Source organism: Ranitomeya imitator, chromosome 5, assembly GCF_032444005.1.
Source record: "Ranitomeya imitator isolate aRanImi1 chromosome 5, aRanImi1.pri, whole genome shotgun sequence".
Classification (NCBI taxonomy): Eukaryota; Metazoa; Chordata; class Amphibia; order Anura; family Dendrobatidae; genus Ranitomeya; species Ranitomeya imitator.
Genome location: NC_091286.1, coordinates 319,269,981 through 319,288,308, shown reverse-complemented (window position 1 = coordinate 319,288,308; position 18,328 = coordinate 319,269,981). Strand labels below are relative to the sequence as shown.

At 47.4% G+C, this 18,328-nt stretch overlaps 1 protein-coding gene across 1 annotated transcript in view; it reads right to left on the bottom strand.

Annotated features, from left to right (window-relative positions):
* MMS22L (MMS22 like, DNA repair protein) overlaps positions 1 to 18,064 on the bottom strand; it is a 196,258-nt gene extending 178,194 nt beyond the window's left edge. The window contains exon 1 of the mRNA XM_069726334.1: positions 17,815 to 18,064. Coding sequence (XP_069582435.1) covers positions 17,815 to 17,996 — 182 coding nt within the window. The 5' untranslated portion in view covers positions 17,997 to 18,064. The remainder of the gene's footprint in view (positions 1 to 17,814) is intronic.
* Positions 18,065 to 18,328: the final 264 nt, after the last annotated feature.

Sequence of the window (18,328 nt, the reverse complement as noted above, 5' to 3'; positions counted from 1 at the left end):
GATTTGGCTGCGGATTGGACGTAGCAGTTTTCCATCATGTTTACAGTACCATGTAAATGTATGGAACACCAATCCCTGTGCCCATGGTGCGGAGAATACCACGCGGAAACGCTGCATTGTATTTTCCGCAGCATGTCAATTCTTTGTGCGGATTCCGCAGCGTTTTACACCTGTTCCTCAATAGGAATCCGCAAAAAAACCACTGGAAATCCACTGGAAATCCGTCAGTAAAACCCAGTGCATTTTACCTGCGGATTTTTCAAAAACTGTGCGGAAAAATCCTCACACGAATCCGCAACATGGGCACATAGCCTTAGGGTTGAAATTAGGGTTAGGGTTGGAAATAGGGTTAAGATTAGGGTTAGGGGTGTGTTGGGGTTAGGGCTGGGATTAGGGGTGTGTTGGGGTTAGGGTTGCGATTAGGGTTATGGCTAGAGTTGGAATTAGGGTAGGGGTGTGTTGGGGTTAGTGTTGAAGTTAGAATTGAGGGGTTTCCACTGTTTAGGCACATCTCCAAACGCGACATGGCGCCACCATTGATTCCAGCCAATCTTGCGTTCAAAAAGTCAAATGGTGCTCCCTCCCTTCCGAGCCCCGACGTGCGCTCAAAACAGTGGTTTACCAAAACATATGGGGCATAAGCATACTCATGAAAAATTGCACAACAACTTTGTGGGTCTAATTTCTCCTGTTACCCTTGGGAAAATAAAATGGGGGCTAAAAACTTATTTTTGTGGGGAAAGCATTAAGCTACTTACTGGTAGCGGCATTTTTCGGAGGCCCATGACAGCACTACGAGAGAGGGGATCCGCCCTTAAGGAACAGGAAACCTACAGATACAAAAGGGCGGCACCTCTCCCATGCATCAGTTGTATTTCAGAGCCTGAGAGGACTACCGCGGTTAGTGGTACACAAACATACATTATATACATTTGGAAACCAAAAAATAATCTACTATATTGTAACCAGACACCATATGTGAGATTTACATACTACACTATTTACATATCAGGAAGTGCTACCCCCACGTGAATAGGGAGGGAACTAAGGGTGCTGTCATGGGCCTCCGAAAAATGCCGCTACCAGTAAGTAGCTTAATGCTTTATTCGGACTCCCATGACAGCACTACGAGAGATTTACAGAGATGTAAGCTACCTTAGGGAGGGACTATAGTCTGTAGCACCCTTAACCCAAAGGAGAGATCAGAGGAGGACCCCAAATCCAACCGATAGTGTTTAAAGAAAGTGGAAGGAGATGACCAAGTGGCCTCCTTACATATTTGCTCCACTGACACTCCAGATCTCTCTGCCCAGGATGACGCCATGGCCCGGGTGGAATGTGCCTTTAGATTCTGCGGAGCTGGCCCCCCACCTGCTGTGTAAGCTAGAGATATAGTTTCCCTAATCCATTTGGCTAGTGAATATTGTGACACTCTAAATCCTTTCCTTGGACCTTGGAATGAAAGAAACAGTGCTCCATCTTTCTTCCAATTATCAGTAGCTGAGATATACTGAAGGAGAGATCTCCTAACGTCTAACGTATGAAGCTCCTGCTCTTTAGGATTAGAGGGATTAGGAATAAAGGATGGCAAAACTATCTCCTGTGATCTATGGAAACGTGACGCTACCTTCGGCAGATATGCCGGGTCTGGTCTAAGGACTACTCTGTCTGATAAGATTTCTGTGTATGGAGGAGCTCTGGAAAGCGCCTGGATATCCCCTATCCTGCGAGCTGAGGTTATGGCAATCAGGAAGGCGGTCTTAAGGGTCAACATTTTGATTGAGGCCTCTTGCAGAGGTTCAAAGGGGGGTTTTGTTAGAGAGGACAGAACTAAATTTAAATCCCATGGAACTGTCCTATCCTTATATACCGGTCTAGATCTACTAACTGCCTTCATAAACCTCGCTATCCAATAATTGTTTGCTATATTGCATGAAAACAGGGCACCCAGAGCTGAGACCTGTACTCTAAGGGTACTAGTAGAGAGTTTTAACTCGAAACCCCTCTGTAGGAACTCTAAGATTTGTTGTATTGGTATCCCGTCTTGGATGTCAAATCTTGAACAAGACAAGAACTTCCTCCAAGTTCTAGAGTAGATTTTTGTAGTTACTTGCTTTCTACTCTTTAGGAGTGTCTCGACTAAATTTGGAGAGAAGCCTTTCCCCACTAATAGTGACTGTTCAAACTCCACGCCGTTAAATGGAGTGCTGCCACTTGTGGATGGGAGATCGGTCCCTGAGAAAGCAGGTTCGGGATCTCTGGTAGTACCCAGGGAACCGATACAGACATTGTCTTGAGCCAGGAAAACCAGGTTCTTCTGGGCCAAAAGGGGGCGATAAGGATGACTTTCGCTCGATCCTCCCTGATTTTCCTCACCACTAGAGGTATCAGGTTCAGTGGTGGGAAAGCATAGGCCAGTGGAAAATCCCATTTTATCAGAAACGCGTCCACCGCCAAGGGATTTTCCCTGGGATTTAGCGAGCAAAAAAGTTTTACTTTTCTGTTGTTTCTGGTGGCGAACAGGTCTACCACTGGTTGACCCCATCTGCAGACGATCAGATTGAAAATGTCTTCGTTGAGAGACCACTCTCCTTGCCTTAACATGTTTCGGCTGAGGAAATCTGCTGCCACATTTTCCTTTCCTTTGATGTGGAGAGCCGTCAAAGATAGAAAATTGAGCTCTGCCATCTGGAACAATCGATCCGTGATTTGCATCAATGTCTCGGAACGAGTTCCCCCTTGCCGGTTTATGTAAGCGACTGCAACTCTGTTGTTCGACAGAATTCTGACGTGCTGGCCCTGCAGATATATGAGGAATTTTTTAACAGCCAATTCAACCGCCAACAACTCCCTCTGGTTGGATGAGAATGTTGTGAAGGGTTCCCATTGTCCCTGGACCACCATGTCCCCCATGTAGGCTCCCCACCCTGAAGAGCTGGCATCCGTGGTTATCACCCGGGACACATTTACTATCCAGGGGACCCCTGCTGATAAATTCTTTTTATCTGACCACCACCTAAGGGAATCTAGCGTGGTTGGCTCTAACGTTATTTTCCCATTTAACACGCCTCCCAAGGCTCTGTCATGGAACAAGACTTCTCTTTGTAGGGATCTGGTGTGGAACTGAGCCCACTTAACTGCTGGAATGCAAGATGTGAGTGACCCAAGTAGGGACATTGCTTGCCTAAGTGTCATGGAAGGTGTATTAATTGCATTTAACACATAAATTTGAATTAGATCTATTTTTTCTATGGGGAGGAGACACTGTTGTGTCACTGAATCCAACATTAGACCCAGGAACTTTTGAATATTTAGGGGCTGTAACTTAGATTTTTCGAAGTTTATGATCCAACCCAGGTGTTCTAGCTTGGCTTTAGTAACCTCCCATTGTGACAGACAGTGATCTATCGAGTTCCCTACAATGAGGAAATCATCCAAGTAAGGAATTATAAGGACGTTTGATTCTCTTAAGTGTGCCATGACTTCAGCGATTATTTTAGTGAACACTCTAGGAGCAGAAGTTATCCCGAAGGCAAGTGCCCTGAACTGAAAATGTTGAATCCTACCCCCCATTAGTACTGCTACCCTCAGGTATCGTTGGAAATCAGCGTGAATGGGTACATGATAGTAGGCATCTTTCAAATCCACTACTACCATAAAACAATTGTTGAAAAGCATTTTTATTGTTGAATTGATGGACTCCATTTTGAAGGTATGTTTCACCAAAAACTTATTGAGACCCTTAAGGTTTATAATGGTCCTATAAGACATATCCGGCTTTTGAATTAGGAAAAGGGGAGAGTAGAACCCTTTCCCTGCCTGAGAATACGGCACTTCAATCAAAACATTTTTGGAGCAAAGAGTCCTCACTTCCTCTTCTAAGGCAAATTGTTCAGTGGGAGATGAGCGCCAGGGTGTTAACTGGAATTTGTCCCGTGGGGTATGGACAAACTCAAGTCTGAGACCATGGGAAACAGTGTCTTTTATCCAAACACTGTTTGTGATTTTTGACCACTCTGCTGAGAAATGCGACAGTCTCCCTCCCACCGGGATTGCCAGTCATTGGTCTCGTTTTTTGTTTTCCGTCGGGTTACGGCGAAACATGAGACCTGTGCCTCTTTTTCGCTTATCATCCCATCTGGAACGATCCCTACCCGGTGAGAAGGTCCGCCTTCCTCCCCGATTGAACCTTCTTTTGTTGAAGGGACGACGATATGGATTGAAAAGGTTAGGAAATTTTTTCTTATCATCTCCTGCCTTCTCCAGGAGTTCGTCCAGGGTAGGTCCGAATAGATACTCGCCCTTACAAGGGATAGCGCAGAGTTTTGTTTTTGCCTGCATATCCCCCGGCCAGCATTTCAACCATAGGGCTCTTCTCGCAGCATTAGAAAGACCTGCTGCCCTAGCCGCCAATTTAACAGAGTCAATTGAGGCATCCGATAAAAAAGCTGCCCCCTCCTGGATTACTGGTAACGCTGCAAGTATGGAATCTCTAGAGGCCCCCTGTTTTAAATTGGGTTTCTAACTGGTCCAGCCAGACCATTATTGACCTTGCCGTGCAGGTTGACGCCACCGCAGGTTTTAAGGAGCCGGCTGCCATCTCCCAGGTTCCTTTTAGGAAGGTATCCACTTTCCTATCCAGGGGGTCTTTAAGCGTACCCATATCCTCAAACGGGAGAGAGGATCGCTTTGCCACCTTGGCAATTGCCGCGTCCAGCTTTGGGGCCTTTTCCCAATTACCCACTGCTGGGTCATCAAAAGGATACCGACGCTTCTGCGCAGGTGGTAAGGAGCCTTTCCTTTCCGGTTTTCTCCACTCCCTGTTGATAAGTTCCTGTATCTTTTCATTCAGGGGAAAGACTCTGCGCTTCCTCTGTTCTAGGCCGCTGAACATCATTTGTTCCTTAGATAGCTGAGGCTTGGGTTCTGTTATACCCATTGTGCCTCTGACCGCTTTTATTAATTTGTCTATCCTCTCTATGGGTAAACAAAACCGGGCAGCGTCTTCCCCCGACGAGGAAGATGATGCTGCTGAATCATCCGATTCTTCACTCTTGTCTTTATCCACTGATGAATCAGATGCCCACTGAGTTCTCTGCTTAGAGCCTGACTGTGAAAGATCCTTAATGGATTGCTTGACCTCCCTTCTAACCATTTCCTTCAGACTGGTCACCATAGAAGAGGATTCTTCTGCCACCTACAGGGATAAGTAAGGTAGACTAGAGTGTAAGATCTACATGCTATATCCCCTCCCTACTTTCCAGGACCTCACCGTCTGCTGGATACAGGGGTCACATAGTTTTTTAGGGTGTGAGTCAGGCAAGGGGACCCCGCAGATGGCACACTCCCTATGCTTCGCCTTACTGACGCTTTTCTTTCCCTGCATAAAACATATGAGGGGAAACTAGTCACTAAGTGAACTTTCTCGAAGATCACTTACCAGAGGCTGCCCACACCCATAGAGATACCGAAGCACGAGGGGGATCTTTTTTGGCTGATGCTCCAGACCCCTGTCTGGAAGAGCTTCTGTGGCCAGATCCATCGCTCCTTTTCTCACGTTCCTTCTCCATAAGCTTCTGGGGTTCTTCATCCAGCAGCAGAGGCTGCTGATCCTGATCAGACTCCATCTGAAGCAGTTTGGAGACCAGGAGCAAGGAACGCGCACCTGGAGCCGATATATAGCCCCTCCTTCGGCCAGCGTAATTGCACCGCGCTTCCAGTTGCTCCCCTTCCCCCCATGCAGCTGCAGGGGATCAGCTGACACCTGAGGGTGATGAGCGCACATTTTCCGGTGGGCGCCGCCATCTTGGAGCTCCTGCGCATGCGCAGAAGCTCCGTGACCCGGAAGTCACAGCTGGCTCCGCCTTCCGACGTCACCCCCGGCCCACAGCGCTTCCTGTTAGCGCTGTGAACAACGTGGGACGCCGAGACTTGCCACGAGACTCCGGGTGGCGCCCCCTCAATGTCGCCGACCCCTCAGAGCCTCCCCTAAGCCGCTCAAGGGAGGGAAACAATATACTCACCAAGCGCCGGCTTCGGAGATCGGACACCTCCTGGCGACCGCTCCACGCTGATGAGACACTGCCGTGCAGCCCCCCAGAGCCACCGTGTCTCCTTCAGGTACCCCGCACCGGCCGAGGTAGGAGACCCTCTCGCTACCTAATTCGGCCCGGCCGGCCTGGAATCCTAGTATCTTCCGTAGGATCCAGTCCCTTCAGGAACAGGAAACCAACTGATGCATGGGAGAGGTGCCGCCCTTTTGTATCTGTAGGTTTCCTGTTCCTTAAGGGCGGATCCCCTCTCTCGTAGTGCTGTCATGGGAGTCCGAATAAAAAATGATTTATTTTCACGGCTCTGCGTTGTAAACTTCTGTGAAGCACTTGGGGATTCAAAGTGCTCACCACACATCTAGATAAGTTCCTTGGGGCATCTAGTTTCCAATTTGGGGTAACTTGTGGGGGGTTTCTACTGTTTAGGCACATCAGGAGCTCTGCAAATGCAACGTGACGCCCGCAGACCATTCCATCAAAGTCTGCATTTCAAAACGTCACTACTTCCTTTCCGAGCCCTGACGTCTGCCCAAACAGTGGTTTACCCCCACATATGGGGTATCGGCGTACTCAGGACAAACTGGACAACAACTTTTGGGGTCCAATATCTCCAATTACCTGTGTGAAAATAAATTGCGGGCTAAAAAATAATTTTTGAGGAAAGAAAAATAATTTTTTATTTGCACGGCTCTGCGTTATAAACTTCTGTGAAGCACTTGGGGGTTCAAAGGGCTAATCGCCCATCTAGATAAGCTCCTTGGAGGGTCTAGTTTCCAAAATGGGGTCACTTGTGGGGGTGCTCCATTATTTAGGCACACAGGGGCTCTCCAAACGCGACATGGGGTCCGCTAAAGATTGGAGCCAATTTTTTATTCTAAAAGTCAAATGGCGCTCCTTCCCATCCGAGCCCTGTTGTGCGCCCAAACAGTGGTTCCCCCCCACATATGGAGTATCGGCGTACTCAGGACAAATTGTACAATAACTTTCGGGGTCCAGTTTCTCCTTTTACCCTTGGGAAAATAAAAAAATTGTTCCTAAAACATTTTTGTGACTATAAAGTGAAATGTTCATTTTTTCCTTCCATGTTGCTTCTGCTGCTGTGAAGCACCTGAAGGGTTAATAAACTTCTTGTATGTGGTTTTGAGCACCTTGAGGAGTGCAGGTTTTAGAATGGTGTCACTTTTGGGTATTTTCAGCCATATAGACCCTGCAAACTAGCTTAAAATGTGAGGCGGTCTCTAAAAAAAAATGGTTTTGTAAATTTTGTTGTAAAAATGAGAAATCGCTGGTCAAATTTTAACCCTTCTAACTTCCTAGCAAAAAGGAAAAAAAAATTGTTTCCAAAATTGTGCTGATGTAAAGTAGACACGTGGGTAATGTTATTTATTAACTATTTTGTGTCACATAACTCCCTGGTTTAACAGAATAAAAATTCAAAATTTGAAAATTGCTACATTTTCACCAAATTTCCGATTTTTTCTCAAATAAACACAAAAATTAATCGACCTAAATTTACTACTAACATGAAGCCCAATATGTCACGAAAAAACAATCTCAGAATCGCTAGGATCCGTTGAAGTGTTCCTGAGTTATTATCTCATAAAGGGACATTGGTCAGAATTGCAAAAAATGGCCAGGTCATTAAGGTCAAAATAGGCTGGGTCATGAAGGGGTTAATTGCGGTACCGGAGATGTCAGCGTCCGTGTGTGTACTACGTGTGGCAACCATGTACCGCATCAGTACCATACGGACGGCCGTCGAGGGAAGAAGCGCTACAGTAAGCGCTGTTCCCCGGTGGCTGGTGCTGAAGGCGGCTGTCATCATTCTTCCCTGCTATGCTACGCGAGCACAGGAGAATGATGAGAGCTATAATAAAGTTCAAGCGATGACAGCGGATGGGGGCAGGTCGGTGCCAAGATGCGACCGGCTGAAAACCACTGGTAAATGAGAGCTGAGAGCGCAGCATCATTCACCAGCGGTGACATCATCACTGGGTTTTTCCCACTGTCCTGAGGTCACCACAGTTCAGCCCGGCCTCGATGAGGTCACCGCTGGTGAATGATGCTGCGCTCTCATTCACCAACGGTTTTCAGCCGGGACGGTCGCATCTTGGCACCATCCAGGTTGAAAACTATTTATCCTCCGGACGTGGATTACAGAATGGGACACAAGGACGGACAGGTGTGGTATATTGTTGTTTTTTAATTTTACTTTTATTACAGAAGATCGAGGGCTTCGGGGAATTAGCTGTTGCAGTAAGTATGGTTTAATTTAGAATATTAAAGGGTATGTGCACACGTTGCAGATTTGCCTGTGGATTTTTCTGCACTAAATCCGCAGGTCTTGGCAGAAAACGCAGGTGCGTTTTTTTATGCGGTTTTTGCGCGTTTTTTGATGCAGTTTTGAAAGCTAAATAAAGAGGTTTTATTGAACAAAAAAAAAAAAAGATTTGTGATGTCATGTCTTGTCCAACCCACACTCCATTACACACATAGATAGACCGACAGATAGATACATAGATAGAGAAAGATATATGGAAAAAAAAAAAAAAAACAGATCCGTTCTTTTTTTTTTTTGCCGGATCCGTTTTTTTCTCAGTTGGCTTCTTTCACACTTGCGTCGTGTGGCGTCCGTTGCAATGCGTTGTTTTGGGGGAAAAACAGATCCTGCAAATGTGCCCGCTGGATTTGTTGTTTTGCCCATAGACTTGTATTGCCGACAGATCGCGACGTATGGCCATACGTCGCGTCAGTCGTGCACTGGATGCGTCGTGTTTTGGTGGACCGTCGGCACGAAAAAACGTTCAAGGGAACGTTTTTTCGTATGTCGCGTCCGCCATTTCCTACCATGTATGCGCGGCCGGAACTCCTCCGCCCCCTCCTCCCCGGACTTCAAAATGGGAAGCGGATGCGTTGAAAAACTGCATCTGCTGCCCACATCGTGCCAAATTTTCACAACGTGCGTCGGTATGTCGTGCCGACGCTTAGTGCCAGAACCCCCCTTCCCCGAGAGGCCCGCACAACCCCCCCTTCCCCGAGAGGCCCGCACAAACCTCTGGCAGGCCCGCACAGACCCCACCCGCAGTCTACGCCAACACTCTTCCCCCTCCCGATCTGCAGCGTTTCACCACAGCTAAACCGCGCAGATCTTTTTTTATATCTGCGGTTTTGCTGTGGAATTGCCCAACTTAATGCAAGTCAATGGGTGCAGAAACGCTGCAGATCCGCACAAAGAATTGACATGCTGCGGAAAAAACGCTGCGTTTGTGTGTTTTATTCTGCAGCATGTGCACAATGGATTTGATTTTCCATAGGTTTACATGGTACTGTAGACCACATGGAAAACTGCTGGAGATCCGCAGCGTCAAAAACGCTGCGGATCCGCGGTAAAAACCGCAACGTGTGCACATGGCCTTAACCCCTTAATGACAGCCAATACGTCTTTTAACTGACCTGAGATATAAGAGAATAGCGTCCCCATACAGGTGACAATCCAGCAGCTGTCGGCTGTACACTATAGTTGACAACTTGCTGCATCAGCTACGATCAGTGTTTGCACCGTCCAAATCTATTTAACCCCTTAGATGCTGCTGTAAATAGTGACTAGATCACTATAAATGGTTAACAGAGTGTGAGGGCTTCCTCTTTATCCAAATTGGTGCCCTCAGATCATGATTTTGTGGTCCTGATGTTTGGCATGGCAATTCATGACCAAATAGACTCTAAGGCCGCTGACTGCTATAGTAATCTGTTCAGAAGTTAGAGACATTCAGGTGGTAAAAATACACATTTTCATTTCTGTCATGCTACTTTGCATTAATTCCTGTAATACACCTGAAGGGTTAATAAACTACCTGACTGCAGTTTTCAATATATAAGGCTACTTTCACACTAGCGTCGGAATTCGGCCCGTCGCATTGCGTCAGGCCGAGATTCCGACGCTAGCGTTGTTAGCGCCGCACAACGGGTGCAGCGGATGCATTCTCCGGCGCATCCGCTGCCCCACTGTGAGGTGCGGAGTTCCAGCCGCGCATGCGCGGTCGGAAAAAGCGGTCCATCTGGAGCAAAAAACTTTACATTTAACGTTTTTTGCTCCCGGCGGTCCACCACAACACGGCCCAACCGTCGCACGACGGTTGCGACGTGTGTCAATACGTCGCAATGCGTCGGTAATGCTACGCTATGGGGCAAAAACGCATCCTGCAAACAACTTTGCAGGATGCGTTTTTTCCTCTAAACGACGCACTGCGACGTATTAAAAAAAAACGCCAGTGTGAAAGTACCCTTAGGGGGTGCTGTTTTTAAAATGGTATCACGTTTGGGGGTTTCCCAATATATGAGACCCCCTAAAGTCACTTCAAACATGGATATGTTCCTAAAAAAAAAATCAATTTTGTAAATTTCCTTGAAAAAAATGAAAAATTGCTGCTACATTTTTAACCATCCTAAAATGCTAACAAAATAAAACAACATTTTACAAATGGTGCTAATGTAAAGCAGACACGAGGGAAATGTTAGGCTACGTTCAGACTGGCGTTGCGCGCCGCTGCGTCGGCGACGCAACGCACGACGCACACAAAAACGCGGCAAAAACGCTGCGTTTTGCGACGCGTGCGTCGTTTTTTGCAGAAAATCGGACGCAAGAAAAATGCAACTTGTTGCGTTTTCTTGGTCCGACACTAGCGGCAAAAAAGACGCAAGTGTTGCAAAACGCAACACAAAAACGCATGCGTCCCCCATATTAAACATAGGGGCGCATGACGCGTGCGTCGCCCGACGCTAAGGCGACGCACAGTAGCAGAACGCTAGTGTGAACGTAGCCTTATTTATTAATGGTTTGCTGCGGTATGACCATCTTGATTAAAGGGATAATCATTCAAATTTAGAAAATTGCAAATTTTTTATCATTTTTCTCAAATTTTTGATATTTTTTTTTTATAAATAAACACAAAACATATTTACCTAAATTTACCATTATCATAAAGTATAATATGTCATGAAAAAACAATCTCAAAATCACTGGGATTTGTTGAAGCGTTGCAGAGTTATTACCACATAAAGTGACACTGGTCAGATTTTAAAAATTTGGCTCCGTCACTAAGGGGTTAAGGAGCCTGTCATTTATTTCAAATAGAGACACAGCCAAAATAAAATCCTTTATTTAACATATAACTATAGGATTAGTAATGGATAGATGTCTTATAGACACCTCTCCATTACTAAGCCATGGGCTTGATGTCACCTGACATTACAGAGGTGACATCTCCACAAATATTAACCCTGCACTTGCCGCCGCTACGGGGCAAGTGGGAAGAGCCAGGCAAAGTGCCATAATTGGCACATCTAATAGATGCACCTTTTCTGGGCAGCTGGGGGAGGAAAATAACCATGGCCCCTTACCAGCCCCCAGCTGTGAGCTTTAGCAAGGCTGGTTGTCAAAAAATGGGGGGACCCCTCAACGGTTTTTAAATGATTTATTTAAATAATTTAAAAAAAACAGCGTGGGGACCCCTCTATTCTTGATAACCAATTTTGCAGAAGCCGACAGCTGAGGGTTGCAGCCCCCAGCTGGGAGTTTTGCCTGGTGGGTTATAGAAAATAGGGGGGGGAACCCAAATCGGATTTTCCATTCATTTATTTCATTAGACCACAGGCGGTGGCTGAGGTATACCCCAATCATCCGCTCCTGCTGTCACTATTATTAGCGGCATCAGGTGTCGGATGATGGGAGTAAGAGTCCCAAAAGCACGAAGCTGAAGTTGGTTTCTTATTCGTTCAGTTTCTTATTCGGAGCTGAAGTTGGTTTCTTATTCGTCAGTTTCTTATTCGGCATTTTTTTCCATTTCTGTTTTTTATAGGGTTAACAACAAAAAATGATCATCACAATAATAAAACACAATGCAGCGAGTTGCCCTGATGTGAAGACACTTAAAAACGGCAACAAAAACAATAAAACTGGCACAAAAATGGGCATCAAAGTGGGCACCAAAGAGTGCTGAAGAAAGGGTTAAATGCCTTTGGGCCACTGATCTAACACTGCAGACATATAGAACAGGGCGCCCCACATCCAAACCAGTTATTTCCAGCCTGGCCCAAATGGGTTCTGGGCATCAGAACTGGCATCAAAGTGGGCAGACAGTCAATTCTTGCCATTTGAATACCGTATTTTCCGCTTTGTAAGACGCACTTTATTTCCCCCAAATTTGGGGGGGAAATGTGGGTGCGTCTAACAAAGCGGATATACCGCTTACCATTACAGGCTGGGAGGAGGGGGTGTCCGCCGCCGCTACCGCCTGCCGCCGCTGTCGTCCGCCGCCACTGCCGGGGTTGTCCGCTGCTGCCCCGGGTGATGCTGAAGGCTCCGGTGCTGCGGGGGGCTCTGGCGACATATTGTGAAAGACCAGAGCCCCCCGGCAGTTCTTCCATGCGTTCCAGTATGACTAATTCCGGGAAAATGGCCGCCGGAATCTCGGGAGATGAGATTTCAGCGCTGAGATCTCATCTCTCGAGATTCCGGCGGCCATTTTCCCGGAGTTAGTTCCAGTATGACTGACTCCGGGAAAATGGCCGCCGGAATCTCGGGAGATGAGATTTCAGCGCTGAGATCTCATCTCTCGAGATTCCGGCGGCCATTTTCCCGGAATTAGTCATACTGGAACGCATGGAAGAACTGCCGGGGGGCTCTGGTCTTTCACAAAATGTCGCCAGAGCCCCCCGCAGCACCGGAGACAGCCCTACAGCACAGGAGCCCCCTGCAGACCCCTCATCCCAGCCTGCAGCAAAGGAGCCCCCTGCAGACCCCTCATCCCAGGCTGCAGCACAGGAGCCCCCCTGCAGCACAGGAGCCCCCTGCAGACCCCCTCATCCAGCCTGCAGCAATGCTCCACTCCTGCCTCCGGCAACGAGCCTGGGACCCTGATCCACCACAACCACAACCCCTGGTAAGTAATAAGACGCATGGATTATAAGACGCCCCACCAATTTATTAAAAAATAGTTTTTTCCTATTTTTCTCCTCAAAATTTGGGGTGCGTCTTATAATCCGGAGCGTCTTACAAAGCGAAAAATACGGTAAGTAACTGATGTTTTTAAGAGGTTAAATGCCTTTGGGCCACTGATCTGATGCACAAAATACAGACAGTGATGCCCTGCATCAAATCCACGTCCCTCCAGCCTGGCCCAAATGGGTTCTGGGCACCAGAACTGGCATTAAAGTGGGCAAACAGCCCATTTTCACAGATTTGAATAAGTAACTGATATTTTTAAGGGGTTAAATGCCTTTGGGCCACTGATACAACACTTAAAATTCACAGACAGTGATGCCCTGCATCAAACCCAGGTCCCTTCAGCCTGGCCCAAATGGGTTCTGGCCACCAGAACTGGCATCAAAGTGGGCAAACAGCCCATTTTCACATATTTGAATAAGTAACTGATATTTTTAAGGGGTTAAATGCCTTTGGGCCACTGATCTGATGCACAAAATACACAGACAGTGATGCCCTGCATCAAATCCACGTCCCTCCAGCCTGGCCCAAATGGGTTCTGGGCACCAGAACTGGCATTAAAGTGGGCAAACAGCCCATTTTCACATATTTGAATAAGTAACTGATGTTTTTAAGGGGTTAAATGCCTTTGGGCCCCTCATGTAGTACTGAAAATTTTTTTTTTTTTACTGTTTTTACAAAATTTTTACAGCATGCTTTTTATTATTTTTTAAAGTGTGGAAAAAAAGACCCATGCTAGGCAAATGCAAAACCGTGAAAAATGAGGTCCACTGCAAGAGTTGGGCCTCAGGATGCATTGGTTGTCGTGATTGCATAACTCTGTGTACGCAACCTCATCTTCATCCTCCTCCTCTGCTGAGCTAGTTAGCTGCATGCCTCGGGGTTTACAACATGTGTGAGCTACTACCTCATCGTCATCCTCTCTGTTCTCCCATTCCTCACCCTGAGAGGCACTCTCCTCCTCTTACTGCCTTGACAGCACAGTACAGTCTGTGGACGCCTCAAATATCTGAGTCTTGTCACAAATGGATCACCTTCACCCAATGGATTTAACGTCTGTTCAAGAGGGTTTGGTTTATGCTCTGAATAAAATTTGTCAGGCCATAGATCTAAGTGTGAAAATATGTGCCCATTGGTTCAGATTATTTAATAAACTTGACTCTGTGAATGTTTAGAGCAGCCATATGATACCTATGGAATATAGTGTGTGAACAGCTCTGCAGAATCGTCCATCTGTGGTTCCCCACAGTCAGTTGGGAGCTTGGAGAGTTGTGATGTTGGGGAAAAAAAGTTTAGTTGGAGTGTCACCACTGAGGACTATACTGTGTGTGATGTTAAAGTGGAGGAAGAAGAGCAGAGGCCACTTGATGCAGCGGTTGCCATATACTGGATCACATGTTCTTTCTGGCCCTCATCTACAAAGCGTACCATTGTACGGCTGGCAAAGAAGGTGAGAGGAGTTACCCATCCAGTAACAGAAGTAGTAAAAATTCTGTTGAAATTATGAATGAAGCAAAACCAACCGCCTTCTCAGCCCTCATATCATACCTGTCTCACAACCCTAAACAGCTATTCAGTCATTTCAATTCTTTTCTGCGTTCACCAGTTCCCCCACACTTTCCTCTCATCTGAATACTTTGCCTCACCACCTGTGAACGCGACACAATAACATCCCACCTCATTCCAAAATTTAACACAGTCTTCATCACAAGCCTAACCCACCTCTTCAACCTGTCACTAATAACTTGTGTCTTCTCTCCTGATTGACACATATCTCAATCACACCCATCCTCAAAAAGCACGCCCTTGACCCATCCTCTGTGATCACCTATTGCCCCATATTTCTCCCCTAGGCCACGAAACTACTGGAGCATGTTCATTTTAAACTAATCCTACCTCTCCACTTCCTCCCTCTTTGACCAAGTACAATCTGGCTTCAGACCGCACCATTCCACTGCAACTGCCCTGACTAAAGTCATCAACAACCTACTAAGGCTACGTTCACATTTGCGTTGTTGTGTGCTGCGTCGGCGACGCAACACACAACGCACGCAAAAACCCATGCAAAACGCAGCAAAACGCTGCGTTTTGTGACGCATGCGTTCATTTTTATAGCGCAAAAAAAATACAACAAGCTGCGTCCTCTGCGCCCTGATGCTTGCGCCCAAAAAACGCATGTGTCACAAAACGCATGTCCATGCGCCCCCCCATGTTAAATATAGGGGCGCATGGCGCATGCGTCGCCGCGGTTGCGCCAGACGCACCGCAAATGTGAACGTAGCCTTACTGCAAAATAAAAGCAACACGAGTTTGTCCTCCTCCTGTATCTGCCATCTGTCTTTGATACAGTGGACCATTCCCTCTTACTACAGACGTTCTGATCTGTTGACGTTACAGATTTGGCCTTTAGTTGGATCTCCTCATACCTAACAGACAGGACATTCAGTAACTCCAACTCACACACCACCTCCTCATCTCGCCCCCTATGTGTCAGTTTCCACCAAGGTTTAGTTGTTTGACTGTGAACTTTGCTTAGAGGTCACCATCGCACTCTCCTTATTAATGTGACCACACACCTCAACCTAAGGTATTCCCTACCTACAGCTGGGTGACACCTATTTAAAGGGCTTCTCCTTGAATATGGAGGTGCCAGAGCTACAGTGTTAGTTTTCCTTGCATGCTTGCTAGTTGTCAGGTTCCCCAGGTCAGTCTGTCTGCTTGTCTGCCCTGTACCAATCTGCTATTACCTGCCTGTGCCCAACTGCTCATACCTGTCTGCGCTCTTCTGTCCATCAGCCGGGCCAGATCGCACCTGCCAGCACCCATCTGTCCTAACTCCAAGTCCAGAGCGCACCTGCCAGTACTTTTCTGTTCCTCAGCCAGTCACATCTGCACCCGTGGTTCCAGAGTCCCTACAGTGCCTGACTGCATTTTTCATCAATTCATTGGGCCTTATCAACTTAACCGCTCTAGGGGGTCAGCTGCCACATTCTGTAGGTCAGCTATGGAGTAGCACCTGGTGCCACCTCTTTGTACCTCCTTGGGTCACAGTTTTCCCCTGCTGCCACTTGTCCGAGTAGGGATTTGGTAGGCCACCTAGTTACACCCCTTCCATGCTTTCAGAGGGATACGGAACAGTGATTCCACCACCTTGCCCATTACAGTCTCAATCTGCTGTGTTGGCTGTAGTGTAAGAGGTGTCGGTCCCCGCTATACTAATTATACTTTACTGCAATTGATGCCACTTTATTGGTGTCTGCCACTAATTGTTGTAAATGTGTATGCTCCTGGTTGGGTCTACTTTCAAAAGAATATAGAAGAGACATGTCATAAAGTAGGGAACAACAAATCTATAGATAATATCTTAAAAAGTCAATTTTATTTGGGTGTACAAGAACAAACAAAAAAACAAAAACAAATTAAAAACATCTAAAAACAATGTTTGCAGTATAAGAAACAGAAATCATGTTGGCTGGGTCTCTGCTTTCACTTTACGGCCGGCAGTCAGTCAGTGCGGGAAGCAGACAGCAAGGGACCTGACGGACACCGGAATGTAAGTATGTAGTGTTTGGGTTTTTTTACATTTACGATGGTAACCAGGGTAAACATCGGGTTACTAAGCGTGGCCCTGCGCTTAGTAACCCGATGTTTACCCTGGTTACAAGCGATGTCACACACACACCGATCCAGCGATGACAGCGGGAGATCCAGCGACGAAAGAAAGTTCCAAACGATCTGCTACGACGTACGATTCTCAGCAGGATCCCTGATCGCTGCTGCGTGTTAGACACAGCGAGATCGTATGGATATCGCTGGAACGTCACGGATCGTGCCGTCGTAGCGACAAAAGTGGCACTGTGAGACGGTACCCTTAGAAGGAGACCCAGCCAATTTTCAGTACTACATGAGGGGCCCAAAGGCATTTAACCCAGAACCCATTTGGGCCAGGCTGGAGGAACATGGATTTGATGCAGGGCATCATTATCTGTATATTTTAAGTGTCAGATCAGTGGCCCAAAGGCATTTAACCCCTTAAAAACATCAGTTACTTATTCAAATCTAAGAAAATGGGCTGTTTGCCCACTTTAATGCCAGTTCTGGTGCCCAGAACCCATTTGGGCCAGGCTGAAGGGACCTGGGTTTGATGCGCACCCATACACACGCACGATCAGCGGCAGCACGCACGATCAGCGGCAGTGCGCACCCATACACACGCACGATCAGCGGCAGCGCACACCCTTACACCCGCACGATCAGCGGCAGCGCACACCCTTACACCCGCACGATCAGCGGCAGCGCACACCCATATACACGCACGAACAGCGACAGCGCACACCCTTACACCCGCACGGTCAGCAGCAGTATGATGTTAACCTTGTCCCAGACAGTTTCGTCTTTAAAGGGAACCTGTCACCCCCAAAATTGAAGGTTCGCTAAGCCCACCGGCATCTGGACCGGACCGCAGCGGGACCGCCCCTGGGGGAGTACAATATAACCTCTTTTTCTCCTCTTTCAGGTAACATTGGGGGCTTACATTCCAGAATGCTGTAGATAAGCCACTGATGCCGGTGGGCTGGGGTCATGGGGGTGACAGGTTCCCTTTACGGGGTTATAATATGTTACCCATTACAGACGCCCAGCACCTACAGAATATAAACTTACACCACAATCACCAGAGGAAAAACTGCAGAATAATCGCAAAGACTCGAGCAGACACACATGGCCGGACTGCGCAGGACACTACACCAGGGGAGCTCTCACCTTTTTAAGCTGCCAGTTGTTAAATAAGAATCGAAAGAAAATACTTTCCCGCCATCTTTGCAGCTGTAGTTGTCACACGTAAAGCGCGGAGGCCGACACTCCCCGCAGCTCTCCAGCTCCAAGCTCTCGGTAAGATACGGAGAGAACGGAGGAGTCAGCGATCCGGTGAACTCTTCACTCATGATTATTGCTTGGCAGTGGCACGGCGGACATTTCCGTGCGATCGTGTGAGAAGCACAAACCACGCCCCCTTAACAAACGTCATACAGACGGCAGCCAATAGAAAGCCTTTCCTGCTGCTGAACTCATGCTGCCCATTGGCTGAGATTGTGAAGTGTTAGCGCGGGAATAGCCGGCGTGGCCTTGGCTGTGGGCAGGAGAAAGGCTGTGTGACGTGTGTGTGTGCCGGCGGAGTGTGTGTGTGTGACGTGTGTGTGCCGGCGGAGGCCGTGTGACGTGTGTGTGCCGGCGGAGGCCGTGTGACGTGGGTGTCGGCGGAGGCCGTGTGACGTGG